Source organism: Argopecten irradians, chromosome 4 (genome assembly GCF_041381155.1).
Source record: "Argopecten irradians isolate NY chromosome 4, Ai_NY, whole genome shotgun sequence".
Taxonomy (NCBI): Eukaryota; Metazoa; Mollusca; class Bivalvia; order Pectinida; family Pectinidae; genus Argopecten; species Argopecten irradians.
The window spans coordinates 6624684-6640580 of NC_091137.1; the positions used below are offsets into that span (position 1 = coordinate 6624684).

A 15897-nucleotide genomic window follows, 5' to 3' on the forward strand; every position below is an offset into this window, starting at 1 on the left:
ATAAATAATATTTCAATTTGTAGACATGAAGTACTTTAATGTTAAGCCATTATTGATATTTGTCATTGAGGTTGTAAACACCTGTGAGAATAATCGACGGAGATAGATAGAGCCTCATAGCCACACAGACGACACTAGCAGCTGTGACAGAGAACAACCCTTTCATAGAAACCAGACAGGTCTGAAATTTAAGACATACTGAAATAACAGACACCAAATTGTCTCCTGAAACAGATATACTCAGTACCTTATAATTATCAAGCTAATTGATATAAGGGACCTTAAGTTTATATACGTAATAACAATGGTTTTTAGGCCTGTTGGTAATTAAGAAGAATGAAGATCAAGGTTGCGTTTGAACAAAATTGATAACTCATGCAGTCAAAAATACTGGATAGCAGTTAAGACTGTTTATAGGAAGAGTTACAGACATATAACAACACCCCATGACCAAACTCATATCCCCTAATGTCATCAATGATGAATCTTACCCTCAGGTAGGAGAGCAATTAAAACCTGTTATTTCTGAAGAGATTTGAACATATCCACTATACCTACAAATATATGCATGATCTGTATATATATACCAGGTATAGGTACTTAAGGTTTCTAACTAAACCATGCATCGTGGCCTTCACCCAAGTTGACATGACAAAGCCAGCTGAGTGTGTATCACTGGGGAGTAGAGAGCTTGATTGATGGGTACATAAGTATAGGTAAGGATACTGACTTATTGATAAACCCCAGTGATGTATGTGTGATTATCTGCTGGATATACAGCCTCTATACTGTTTATACTACACCTGTCTGTGTACATACCTATCTCACCTGTGGCTGAAGAGGCTGAGCTCACCTGGAAGTAAACTCATTAGATACCTATAGCAATATATTTACCTAATGACAAGCTGTCACTTGGAGTTCTACTATAATTACAGTCCTTTACCATATCTATACAATATTAATATTGAACAAACTCTCATCACGACGTCTGAGAACTGAATGTCATTATTCAATTTTATATACAATAATTACCTGAAGATACCGGCCATGCACAGTCATTTAGGATGTTCCATATGAAAGCCAGAGTACTGAGAGAAAATCACCTATGCTCAGTACCTGACAATTATAGCGTCATATTATATACCACTTTAACTCCAAACCCAGAGGTAGAGGGCTAGTAATAATATGTCCCTGACCACTTACCCTGTCACCATCACAAACCCTCTGTGGAATGCACTAGATACCGGAGGAAATTAGACAAATTTCCGAAGAAAAAACTTCAACTTACAGACAATATCATGAAATCAACCTCTAAAACAGGTCTCAAATCTATGGCAAAGAACTGATCATGGTGATATAATAATGTTAAATTAAATTTGTTACACCTTCACCCAGCTACCATCGAAAAACCCTCCCCACTTTGTTACATTAATTAAGGGACATTTCTTTAAAAAGGTTGTAGCTATCTTTTTCCAATATAGATTTGCACATCTACACTGTATAAGGAATATTGCCACCATTATAGTTTCATTGAATTCCTCCAGTAGTTTAGGAGTACTTACTTATCGTTTTGTATTAAAGGGGCAAAACTCTGGTGTGGTAGTACATTGTTCCAATATAGATCATGCTCATATACATTGTGTAAGGATTATTGGCATCAAGTTTAGTTGAAGTCCATCCAGTAGTTTAGGAGGAGTAGTCAGTTGATGAATGTGCTTAAAGATTGACAAACAACCTGAATCCAGTATACTCCCTCCTTACTTTGTTGTATGGCATATATATATATGATTTACAAAAGTTGAGAGCTATGACACATACCCTTTATAGTTCTGAAAATGCTTACACAAAAATCATGACCCAAGGAGTTTGATACCTTAAAACTGAAATTTAAATGTGTATTTAACTGCAACATACATTTTTCAGGATATTTTCTTTTATAAGAATTAATATTCCTTACTAATAGATCTGTGGTGCATGACCTCATATTAATGAATTCTTATTATAGAGCAATAGGGAAGAAAGAGAGTGCTTCTCTGTGCCTTTTAATTTCCTTTACTTTATAGCATGTACTCTTACAAGTTATCACAAAAAATGTAAGCAGGAAATAGTGTTGTTTTTTCCATTAGAGATAATTCTTTTACATCAAGAATGGATGTACACTGAGAGAGTGCAGTCCATGTGGTTGTAACTTGTACAATGGATAGGTTGATATATGTTTATAAAATAACATGGCTGGTGTACATTTATGAGATCACACATCGTAGTGTATTATCTCCTCAGGTGGACGATTCAAATCAAATTAAACTGCTCTAAAACATGAAAAAGAAATTCATAATTATATATGAACATGAAATATAACCACAAGAGTTTTAGGTATCTTGTATCACACGAGAGGTGTCGTGATATTGACATGTACACTCATAAAGAATACACAATCCCATACATTTTTTACACAGTTAAATTGAATCAAAATTTAATCAAGCAGAAATATTCAATGGTTACAAAGTTAGAACCTCTTGTCATAATTTGTTATTTTAATTCCTTTCAATCAGATTTTGTTAATGTGTCAATAGACAGCTCAGTCCTGTGAAATGTTTTAAATAGCCTAACTATCAGATCGATTCCTCTGAAGCTAATACACATAAACAGTTATAATTATGATAGTTTTCTATTTGGTCCATACAATAAGATGAATTTATCACCATTCTCTGTATTCCTCAGATATTTTATCAATATTCTTTCTCTATATTCAAGTAACAGTCTTATTTTAGCTTGATTTTTCTTGTATTTCCATATTTCAAAACTAACTTAGATTTTATGATACATAGTTATGAATCAAAACCATAAAACATGTCAGGTTGTCTTTAAAGTGAATAGTCGGGCAACGAAAACCAGTCTAAATGCGTTCATTGGCCTTCCAAAAGTTCTCACATATTAATACGACGACCAAGTTCTGCTTAGTTTCCCAGTTCTGACCATTAAAGTAAAGAAAAATTGAAAGCATTGAAAGCGAGGCTGCGTGGAAATGTAACCACGGACATAGTGAGCCGGGAGGACGTTTTAGAATTTCCATACTTTAAATTAATTTCTTCGTACGCAGACAGATTTTGACGAGAAATTTTATTTTTCCATTTCATAAGAAATTATACTGGATACATTCACACCATTTTTACCGACTTTAGTCATCCTTGCCCAACTGTTCACTTTAAGATACTTATTCTTCATGCCCAAAAGTCATTAGGTAAATTTGAAGAAATTTTGAATTCACACAAGTAAGTTTAATTATCTTTCTTTCAATATTTCAGGGGATGTGGTGGCCGAGTGGTTAAACAAGCCCTCCACTGCCGAGTCACGAGTTTGAACCCATGTGGAGCAATTGAGGTGCTAATTAGTCAGAGGTTTTTCTCCAGATTCTCCAACTTTCCTCCCTACCCTAAACCTTCAGGCACAAACTCCAATGAACCTGGCTGTAAATAGAACACTAAACAAATCAAACCAACACTCACATTTGTATATGTCGAGGTTTGGAACAAAACAAAAATGTTTTATTAATATTTTGCATTTTTTTTTTTTTTTTTTTTGCACACAACTTTTTTTTACAAGCCTTTTATGTATATTGTAATTGATATTTTCGCAATGAAAATATTTGTGCAGTGGCCTAGATTTTATTACGCTGTTGGTTACAGAAATAAATTTTACGCAATTTTCTAAACATATATGCTTGTAATTTTAGCTCCAGATAATTTGATTGTTTTTTATCTGCTCAGAGAGAGTGGAATGAGGAGTGTTATAGTCTTGGCCACATGTTTATCTATGTCAATGATGTCATTTGTTGTTAATAATTACCCTCAGTAAGCAGTGATGTAATGGTTAATTCCATTACCAATTTACCATATTTATACTGCTAGCTTATTTTGTGCACTAATTTTTCCGTTCATTGTTGGCATGAAATTACAAATAAAATGTGACTGCAAAAAATATATAAATAAAAGATTATTTCATATTTTGCTTTCTTTGTATCTCAGACCAATAAATGCAATCATGAAATAGGCGAGTAACTTGAACATTTACGACAAAATAAATATTTGACTGGCATATGCTATTAGATACGTTATCATACACACCAGGGTTGTAAATGAGACAATATAGGTTATCATGTGTACAGGGATAGGCAAGATTGTCCCACCAAGCCATTGTTTGCAAACAGAGATATCAAATCTATTCTCATGTTTGTTATTTACGGTAAATACCTCCCAACTTTGATAAGACTAATTTTTACTGTATCACTTTCTGTAATTTTGTCACATTTATATCTAAAATCATAAGGTGAAGCTTTAGATATATATATACATAAAGTGAAGCTTTAGATATATATATATCTAAGGTGAAGCTTTAGATATATATATATATACATAAGGTGAAGCTTTAGATACATATATACATAAGGTGAAGCTTTAGATATATATCTAAGGTGAAGCTTTAGATATATATATATATATACATAAGGTGAAGCTTTAGATATATATATATATACATAAGGTGAAGCTTTAGATATATATATATACATAAGGTGAAGCTTTAGATATATATATATATATATATAAGTAAAAAAGAACCGTGTCTATGTGATGGTTTCCATATACATAAAAAGAAAACACAACTATAAAACAGTTTTTTCCTACCTAGCGCTTTCTCGGCTCATGCCGGTCTTCAGGGGTTTGAATTCTTTAGATATATATGTACATAAGGTGAAGCTTTAGATGACTTAGATATATAATTGTATATCTAATATATAATGAATCATTTATGGTTATATAAACAGCATCGGGCCATGATGGCTTACTGGTTAAGGTGTCTGAAGTATAATCCTAACCCTATATAGCCTTCCACTTGTAGGTCACAAGTTTAAGACTCAGTTGAGCTGACGAGAAGGTTTTCACATAGAACTCCAGCTTTCCTTCTCTGTCAAAAAGCTAAAACTCTGGATGATAAAATGCTACCTAGACATTGAAATCCTATAAAAATGTAACACAAACCCAAAGCTAAAACTCTGGATGATAAAATGCTACCTAGACATTGAAATCCTATAAAAATGTAACACAAACCCAAAGCATAATGTTCAAATTATATATAGATATACAAATGTATACATCTAGTCTTATTTCAAATTCAGTGACTTTCTCTGCTTACTCAGATAGGTAAACATTGCTCCTGGATCTTTTGTAAGAATCATTAAATGTTAAAAATGGAAAAATTAGCTTCTACTTTCTTTTCATCAGTTGATTTAAAACCAGCTCTGCTTTGTCACAGCTTTTCAATCAAGACAAAACCATAACCCATATCTATAGCCTTGTTCTGCATGACAATAGAAGTAAATACATTTTATTACTGACTGCTTCATTTATCTTATTGATTCGTTGTTTGATTTATTATCATTTTTCTTTAGCTGCAATAAACATAAATTATAATCCATTTTAATATATCATGATAAATATAATACACGACAAAAATAACAAAGTGTTATCATATTTACGTAAGAATGATATATCCTTAATTACAGCACATTAACCTCTTTATGTCCAAATTATTCTCACATTTATCAACTTTATTCTTCATATCTTGCCTAAATAATGTGAAGATGGCAGTGCTTCATTCACTTTGTGTATTAAATCAAGGAAATAAATGAGTCTTTCATTTCTTAAATTTAAGGCGTTCTAAAAAAAAGAAATACCTTAGGCCTAATTAGGAATGGCTTATTTAAAATGGAAAATGTTTTCAGCTAGCTAGATATACATACAATATTTACGAGTTTCATTTATAGTGGGAGTACACTGTATGTGATCATAATAAAAGAATTCGGTACAAATTTTACGTACATGACACATCGAGGTACCCAAGATTACTTTAATGTTAATTTACATGTAAATAGCCACGATAAGGTGTGTTCAGGTGTTCCATATGTACATGGATACATAAAACTGGATACAACAAGTTGATGGTATAAAAATGTCTTTCCTTAATTGCAGATTGACGTTTTATATGGCTGGTGATAACGAGAAATCTGTCAGATAGCGAACAGGTGATAAGAGAATATCACTGGCACAGATTGTCAACAAACTTACCTGTATGTGTTTTCACCTGCATCGTATTCAGTTGAGCGTCAATATTTACCTGTCAGCGAGGCATAGCATGTTCGTACTTTTTTAGAAAAGTTTTAAATGATAGTTTAAAGGGTTTCTAATAAAGTTTATACAGAAGAACTTATAAAATCGGGAGATGTTGTACGTTTCAAGGCGGCGCCATGGGCAAGCATAATTGGTCAAGCCTACAAACAGGTCACTGTGTGTACGCCTCGACATATCTGAACCCACCCGTCCCCCGAGATTTTCTTACCTGTGCACGAGCCCCAATGAAAAAGAGGGGACGTCCTAGGCCGTCCAAGACGTCTGCCGTCCATTTCACACTCTAGTTATGTCCATTGTCATCTTGGAATTTACAAATAAACCAGCACACATGTACTACGGCACACACATGTAAACTAACACCAACACTGGGAATGGCCCTTGTCACAAATCACGTGACTCGTAGACTGGGGTTTCATAACTTGATTCCGTCTTGTGTCATTATTTCTAAACAGTTTATGTTGTAACGAGTTATGAAAAGTGAATAAGTTGGCTTTATGTCTCTGTCAAATTCTTACAGATGATTTTGAATGATATACAGATTTAAGTTTGTTTACCTGTAGAACAGGTATGCTAGTCACTTATACAAGGGAACTAACTCGTATGAAGCAAATTTTATAACCACATCACCACATATTAACCAGCGACATTTTAATATATGCGCAATTTAGAGTCATATTCTCCATAATTTAAAGCGGACCCTTTACAATCCGACGAACTTAACATGCCCTATTTAAGCTAGTCCGCTAAACCTGCCTATATTATTAGGGGTTTTTTTCCTAATATATAAGCGTTCTGGTTTTCTGGTATCAGGCTCCGACAGGCCAAATACAAAATTCGTTAATAATATTTTTCAGGATTAACACATTTTTTTTTTTTTTTTTTTTTTTAAATATTTCCAATTTTTATGCTATATTCTATACGGAAAAATACAATTTCCATGACCAGACTAAACCCGTTTTAAACGAATTTTAAGGAATGCCTAAAAGGATGTCCACGATTAATTTGATATTCTAGAAACGTATACTGTGCGACAATACTTTTTTTTTATGTCGTTAATACCAAAGTTTTCAGACATTTTCTACGTCTTTCGAAAGCATGCAGAATGAGGAAACGAAAAAAAAAAGATAAGATGTACATAATTTCTCATAATCTCGCCCAAAACAACAACTGTGAAGTTTTAATTGACGTTTTGAGTGTGAAATAAGACTTTAAGGTGTTCTCGTGTCAAGCAATGACAAATATGGGCTGTAGCCTATATATCAGCCGTCACTGTGAGCAGGTATTCCAAGCATTATGTAATGATAAATAGAATTATCCTGACCGATCAAGTAGTACAATAAAACGCGACACGTACTCCTCTTCAAAATCAGAAACGGACACATTTAAAACGTACCCAACCCCTTTTCAGTTTTCTTATCAAGAAATAACATTTAAAACTACAATCATATGATGATAATATGACAGGTTACTGTCACTTTCACGGAATCAATGATACCAACTCGTGTTCATTAAAGCCATGAGGAAGGGATTATAAGTCGTGTTTTGCTAGTTTTTGTAATTTTGCGCTGGTTTCTTTGTTTTTAACTTTTTCGAATAATCTCTGTATTGGTCATTGTATTTTTGTAGAAGTTTAAGTTGAACACACAAAATCATTCTAGTCAACCTTGTCATGGCATGACATCCACATACCATTCATGTCCCATTCTGTAGAATTATGAATTTTATTAAAATATAGTCAGTACCATCTTTGAGGCGAGGGGAACAAAGTTTGTATAAATAGTGACTCTTACACGACCATTTCTTGGAGAGGAACAACTTTTATATTTACCCAAGACAAACGGCGCCCAAAAGGAAAAAAATATATATGTCATGTCCCTGTGGTTTGTGGGTGAAGGAAATAATACAAAAGCAGTGACAGAATCGATTTATAGAATCATAGACAATGGGAGAACTAGTGAACCCAATAAAACCTATGTAAATACACAATGATGTGAGGAGCTGTCAATCAGAATGTAAAATAGCTATACTGATGGGACATTTACTGCTGGTCTTAGGACACCACTGTCCACTGTTTATACTGGCCTGGTAAATCACAGCTATAATAACGGGACATTTACTGCTGGTCTTCTGGCCTGGTAAATCACAGGAGAGGGAGTTCCAGTGTCTTAGCACAGGGATTTGTCTCAGTGTCCTAATGTATCACAGTAGGTCTAGTGTCTTAGCACAGGGATTTGTCTCAGTGTCCTAATGTATCACAGGAGGTCTAGTATCTTAGCACAGGGATTTGTCTCAGTGTCCTAATGTATCACAGTAGGTCTAGTGTCTTAGCACAGGGATTTGTCTCAGTGTCCTAATGTATCACAGGAGGTCTAGTATCTTAGAACAGGGACTTTTCTCAGTGTCCTAATGTATCACAGTAGGTCTAGTGTCTTAGCACAGGGATTTGTCTCAGTGTCCTAATGTATCACAGTAGGTCTAGTGTCTTAGCACAGAGATTTGTCTCAGTGACCTAATATATCACATGAGGTCTAGTGTCTTAGCACAGGGATTTGTCTCAGTGTCCTAATGTATCACAGTAGGTCTAGTGTCTTAGCACAGGGATTTTTCTCAGTGTCCTAATGTATCACAGTAGGTCTAGTGTCTTAGCACAGAGATTTGTCTCAGTGACCTAATATATCACAGTAGGTCTAGTGTCTTAGTATAGGGACTTGTCTAATTGCCCTAGTGGAGTCACAGGAGTTTTTGTCTCAGAACAGGGACTTATATCATTGTCATATTATATCACAGCAGGTCTAGCATCTTAGCACAGGGACTTGTCTCAGTGACCTAATATATCACAGTAGGTCTAGTGTCTTAGCAAAGGGATTTGTCTCAGTGTCCTAATGTATCACAGTAGGTCTAGTGTCTTAGCACAGAGATTTGTCTCGGTGACCTAATATATCACAGGAGGTCTAGTGTCTTAGCACATGGATTTGTCTCAGTGTTCTTATGTATCACAGTAGGTCTAGTGTCTTAGCACAGGAATTTGTCTCAGTGACCTAATATATCACAGGAGGTCTAGTGTCTTAGCAAAGGGATTTGTCTCAGTGTCCTAATGTATCACAGTAGGTCTAGTGTCTTAGCACAGGGATTTGTCTCAGTATACTAATGTATCACAGGCCTAGTGTCTTAGCACAGGGACTTATCTCAGTGTCGTAATTAATCACAGGAGGTCTAGTGTCTTAGCACAGGGACTTGTCTCAGTTTCCTAAAGTATCACAGGAGGTCTAGTGTCTTAGCACAGGGATTTGTCTCAGTGACCTAATATATCACAGGAGGTCTAGTGTCTTAGCACAGAGATTTGTCTCGGTGACCTAATATATCACAGGAGGTCTAGTGTCTTAGCACAGAGATTTGTCTCGGTGACCTAATATATCACAGGAGGTCTAGTGTCTTAGCACAGAGATTTGTTTCAGTGTCCTAATGTATCACATGAGGTGTAGTGTCTTAGCAAAGGGATTTGTCTCAGTGTCCTAATGTATTACAGGAGGTCTACTGTCTTAGTAGAGGGACTTGCCTAATTGCCCTAGTGGAGTCACAGGAGTTTTTGTCTCAGAACAGGGACTTATATCATTGTCATATTATATCACAGCAGGTCTAGCATCTTAGCACAGGGACTTGTCTCATATGTTAACACACCTAATATCAAATCATGTGCTTGTCCATTTTAACACAACCTGTGTCCAGGATTACAGTAAAGTATAGACATGTAACAGGTAATACAACCACAAGTGGAGAAGTGCAGCAATTAGCCCTGGATTCAATCTCTGAATTTCTGCGTGGGCTCTAGATAAAGACTCTAAGTTTTTGAGTTACTAGGTCCTAGTTACTAGGTGTTCATCCCTGTCTGATCATGTATTTCTTGGGTACGAGATAATAGGTACTGTATTTGTATTTCTTGGGTACGAGATGATAGGTACTGTATTTGTATTTCTTGGGTATGAGATGATAGGTACTGTACTTGTATTTCTTGGGTATGAGATGATAGGTACTGTACTTGTATTTCTTGGGTATGAGATGATAGGTACTGTACTTGTATTTCTTGGGTATGAGATGATAGGTACTGTATTTGTATTTCTTGGGTATGAGATGATAGGTACTGTATTTGTATTTCTTGGGTACGAGATGATAGGTACTGTATTTGTATTTCTTGGGTATGAGATGATAGGTACTGTACTTGTATTTCTTGGGTATGAGATGATAGGTACTGTACTTGTATTTCTTGGGTATGAGATGATAGGTACTGTATTTGTATTTCTTGGGTATGAGATGATAGGTACTGTATTTGTATTTCTTGGGTATGAGATGATAGGTACTGTACTTGTATTTCTTGGGTATGAGATGATAGGTACTGTACTTGTATTTCTTGGGTATCAGATGATAGGTACTGTACTTGTATTTCTTGGGTATCAGATGATAGGTACTGTACATGTATTTCTTGGATACAAGAGAAAAGGTACTGTGCTTGTATTTCTTGGGTATGAGATAATAGGTACTGTGCTTGTATTTCTTGGGTATGAGATGATAGGTACTGTACTTGTATTTCTTGGGCACGAGATAATAGGTACTGTACTTGATTTTCTTGGGTATGAGATGATAGGTACTGTACTTGTATTTCTTGGGTACGAGATGATAGGTACTGTACTTGTATTTCTTGGGTATGAGATGATAGGTACTGTATTTGTATTTCTTGGGTATGAGATGATAGGTACTGTACTTGTATTTCTTGGGTACAAGATGATAGGTACTGTTCTTGTATATCTTGATTACAAGATGATTGGTACTGTACTTGTATTTCTTGGGTATCAGATGATAGGTACTGTACATGTATTTCTTGGATACAAGAGAAAAGGTACTGTGCTTGTATTCCTTGGGTATGAGATAATAGGTACTGTACTTGTATTTATTGGGTATGAGATGATAGGTACTGTACTTGTATTTCTTGGGTATCAGATGATAGGTACTGTACATGTATTTCTTGGATACAAGAGAAAAGGTACTGTGCTTGTATTTCTTGGGTATGAGATAATAGGTACTGTACTTGTATTTCTTGGGTATGAGATGATAGGTACTGTACTTGTATTTCTTGGGTATGAGATGATAGGTACTGTACTTGTATTTCTTGGGTACGAGATGATAGGTACTGTACTTGTATTTCTTGGGTATGAGATGATAGGAACTGTACTTGTATTTCTTGGGTATCAGATGATAGGAACTGTACTTGTATTTCTTGGGTATCAGATGATAGGAACTGTTCTTGGGTATCAGATGATAGGAACTGTACTTGTATTTCTCGGGTATGAGATGATAGGTACTGTACTTGTATTTCTTGGGTATGAGATGATAGGTACTGTACTTGTATTTCTTGGGTATGAGATGATAGGTACTGTACTTGTATTTATTGGGTATGAGATGATAGGTACTGTACTTGTATTTCTTGGGTATCAGATGATAGGTACTGTACTTGTATTTCTTTGGTATCAGATGATAGGTACTGTACTTGTATTTCTTGGGCACGAGATGATAGGTACTGTACTTGTATTTCTTGGGTATGAGATGATAGGTACTGTACTTGTATTTCTCGGGTATCAGATGATAGGTACTGTACTTGTATTTCTTGGGTATCAGATGATAGGAACTCTACTTGTATTTCTTGGGTATCAGATGAAAGGAACTGTTCTTGGGTATCAGATGATAGGAACTGTACTTGTATTTCTCGGCTATGAGATGATAGGTACTGTACTTGTATTTCTTGGGTATGAGATGATAGGTACTGTACTTGTATTTCTTGGGTATCAGATGATAGGTACTGTACTTGCATTTCTTTGGTATCAGAGATGATAGGTACTGTACTTGTATTTCTTGGGTATGAGATGATAGGTACTGTACTTGTATTTCTTGGGTACGAGATGATAGGTACTGTACTTGTATTTCTCGGGTATCAGATGATAGGTACTGTACTTGTATTTCTTGGGTATCAGATGATAGGAACTCTACTTGTATTTCTTGGGTATCAGATGAAAGGAACTGTTCTTGGGTATCAGATGATAGGAACTGTACTTGTATTTCTCGGCTATGAGATGATAGGTACTGTACTTGTATTTCTTGGGTATGAGATGATAGGTACTGTACTTGTATTTCTTGGGTATGAGATGATAGGAACTGTACTTGTATTGCTTTGGTATCAGATGATAGGTACTGTACTTGTATTTCTTGGGTATCAGATGATAGGTACTGTACTTGTATTTCTTGGGTATGAGATGATAGGTACTGTATTTGTATTTCTTGGGTATGAGATGATAGGTACTGTACTTGTATTTCTTGGGTATGAGATGATAGGTACTGTACTTGTATTTCTTGGGTATCAGATGATAGGTACTGTACTTGCATTTCTTTGGTATCAGATGATAGGTACTGTACTTGCATTTCTTTGGTATCAGATGATAGGTACTGTACTTGTATTTCTTGGGTATGAGATGATAGGTACTGTACTTGTATTTCTTGGGTATGAGATGATAGGTACTGTATTTGTATTTCTTGGGTATGAGATGATAGGTACTGTACTTGTATTTCTTGGGTATGAGATGATAGGTACTGTACTTGTATTTCTTGGGTATCAGATGATAGGTACTGTACTTGCATTTCTTTGGTATCAGATGATAGGTACTGTACTTGTATTTCTTGGGTATGAGATGATAGGTACTGTACTTGTATTTCTTGGGTATGAGATGATAGGTACTGTACTTGTATTTCTTGGGTATGAGATGATAGGTACTGTATTTGTATTTCTTGGGTATGAGATGATAGGTACTGTATTTGTATTTCTTGGGTATGAGATGATAGGTAATGTACTTGTATTTCTTGGGTATGAGATGATAGGTACTGTTCTTGGGTATCAGATGATAGGTACTGTACTTGCATTTCTTTGGTATCAGATGATAGGTACTGTACTTGTATTTCTTGGGTATGAGATGATAGGAACTGTACTTGTATTGCTTGGGTATGAGATGATAGGTACTGTACTTGTATTTCTTGGGTATGAGATGATAGGAACTGTACTTGTATTTCTTGGGTATGAGATGATAGGTACTGTACTTGTATTGCTTGGGTATGAGATGATAGGTTCTGTACTAGTATTTCTTGGGTATGAGATGATAGGTACTGTACTTGTATTTCTTGGGTATGAGATGATAGGTACTGTACTTGTATTTCTTGGGTACGAGATGATAGGTACTGTACTTGTATTTCTTGGGTATGAGATGATAGGAACTGTACTTGTATTTCTTGGGTATCAGATGATAGGAACTGTACTTGTATTTCTTGGGTATCAGATGATAGGAACTGTTCTTGGGTATCAGATGATAGGAACTGTACTTGTATTTCTCGGGTATGAGATGATAGGTACTGTACTTGTATTTCTTGGGTATGAGATGATAGGTACTGTACTTGTATTTCTTGGGTATGAGATGATAGGTACTGTACTTGTATTTATTGGGTATGAGATGATAGGTACTGTACTTGTATTTCTTGGGTATCAGATGATAGGTACTGTACTTGCATTTCTTTGGTATCAGATGATAGGTACTGTACTTGTATTTCTTGGGCACGAGATAATAGGTACTGTATTTGTATTTCTTGGGTATGAGATGATAGGAACTGTACTTGTATTTCTCGGGTATCAGATGATAGGTACTGTACTTGTATTTCTTGGGTATCAGATGATAGGAACTCTACTTGTATTTCTTGGGTATCAGATGAAAGGAACTGTTCTTGGGTATCAGATGATAGGAACTGTACTTGTATTTCTCGGGTATGAGATGATAGGTACTGTACTTGTATTTCTTGGGTATGAGATGATAGGTACTGTACTTGTATTTCTTGGGTATGAGATGATAGGTACTGTACTTGTATTTCTTTGGTTGGTATCAGATGATAGGTACTGTACTTGTATTTCTTGGGTATGAGATGATAGGTACTGTACTTGTATTTCTTGGGTATGAGATGATAGGTACTGTACTTGTATTTCTTGGGTATCAGATGATAGGTACTGTACTTGTATTTCTTGGGTATCAGATGATAGGTACTGTACTTGTATTTCTTGGGTATCAGATGATAGGTACTGTACTTGTATTTCTTGGGTATGAGATGATAGGTACTGTACTTGTATTTCTTGGGTATGAGATGATAGGTACTGTACTTGTATTTCTTGGGTATGAGATGATAGGTACTGTACTTGTATTTCTTGGGTATGAGATGATAGGTACTGTACTTGCATTTCTTTGGTATCAGATGATAGGTTCTGTACTTGTATTTCTTGGGTATCAGATGATAGGTACTGTACTTGTATTTCTTGGGTATGAGATGATAGGTACTGTATTTGTATTTCTTGGGTATGAGATGATAGGTACTGTACTTGTATTTCTTGGGTATGAGATGATAGGTACTGTACTTGTATTTCTTGGGTATCAGATGATAGGTACTGTACTTGCATTTCTTTGGTATCAGATGATAGGTACTGTACTTGCATTTCTTTGGTATGAGATGATAGGAACTGTACTTGTATTGCTTGGGTATGAGATGATAGGTACTGTACTTGTATTTCTTGGGTATGAAATGATAGGTACTGTATTTGTATTTCTTGGGTATGAGATGATAGGTAATGTACTTGTATTTCTTGGGTATGAGATGATAGGTACTGTACTTGTATTTCTTGGGTATCAGATGATAGGTACTGTACTTGTATTTCTTGGGTATGAGATGATAGGTACTGTACTTGTATTTCTTGGGTATGAGATGATAGGTACTGTACTTGTATTTCTTGGGTATGAGATGATAGGTACTGTACTTGTATTTCTTGGGTATGAGATGATAGGTACTGTACTTGTATTTCTTGGGTATGAGATGATAGGTACTGTATTTGTATTTCTTGGGTATGAGATGATAGGTACTGTACTTGTATTTCTTGGGTATGAGATGATAGGTACTGTACTTTCTTGGGTATCAGATGATAGGTACTGTACTTGCATTTCTTTGGTATCTTGTACAGATGATAGGTACTGTACTTGTATTTCTTGGGTATGAGATGATAGGAACTGTACTTGTATTTCTTGGGTATGAGATGATAGGTACTGTACTTGTATCTCTTGGGTATGAGATGATAGGAACTGTACTTGTATTTCTTGGGTATGAGATGATAGGAACTGTACTTGTATTGCTTGGGTATGAGATGATAGGTACTGTACTTGTATTTCTTGGGTATGAGATGATAGGAACTGTACTTGTATTTCTTGGGTATGAGATGATAGGTACTGTATTTGTATTTCTTGGGTATGAGATGATAGGTACTGTATTTGTATTTCTTGGGTATGAGATGATAGGTACTGTACATGTAAATCTTGGGTACAAGATGATAGGTACTGTATTTGTATTTCTTGGGTATGAGATGATAGGTACTGTATTTGTATTTCTTGGGTATGAGATGATAGGTACTGTATTTGTATTTCTTGGGTATGAGATGATAGGTACTGTATTTGTATTTCTTGGGTATGAGATGATAGGTACTGTACTTGTATTTCTTGGGTATGAGATGATAGGTACTGTACTTGTATTTCTTGGGTATGAGATGATAGATACTGTACTTGTATTTCTTGGGTATCAGATGATAGGTACTGTA

The 15897-nt window shown here is 35.4% G+C and overlaps 1 protein-coding gene across 1 annotated transcript in view; it reads right to left on the reverse strand.

Moving 5' to 3' along the window:
- LOC138320455 (protein crumbs homolog 1-like) overlaps positions 1 to 6577 on the reverse strand; it is a 103561-nt gene extending 96984 nt beyond the window's left edge. The window contains 1 exon segment of the mRNA XM_069263415.1: positions 6394 to 6577. Coding sequence (XP_069119516.1) covers positions 6394 to 6457 — 64 coding nt within the window. The 5' untranslated portion in view covers positions 6458 to 6577.
- Positions 6578 to 15897: the final 9320 nt, after the last annotated feature.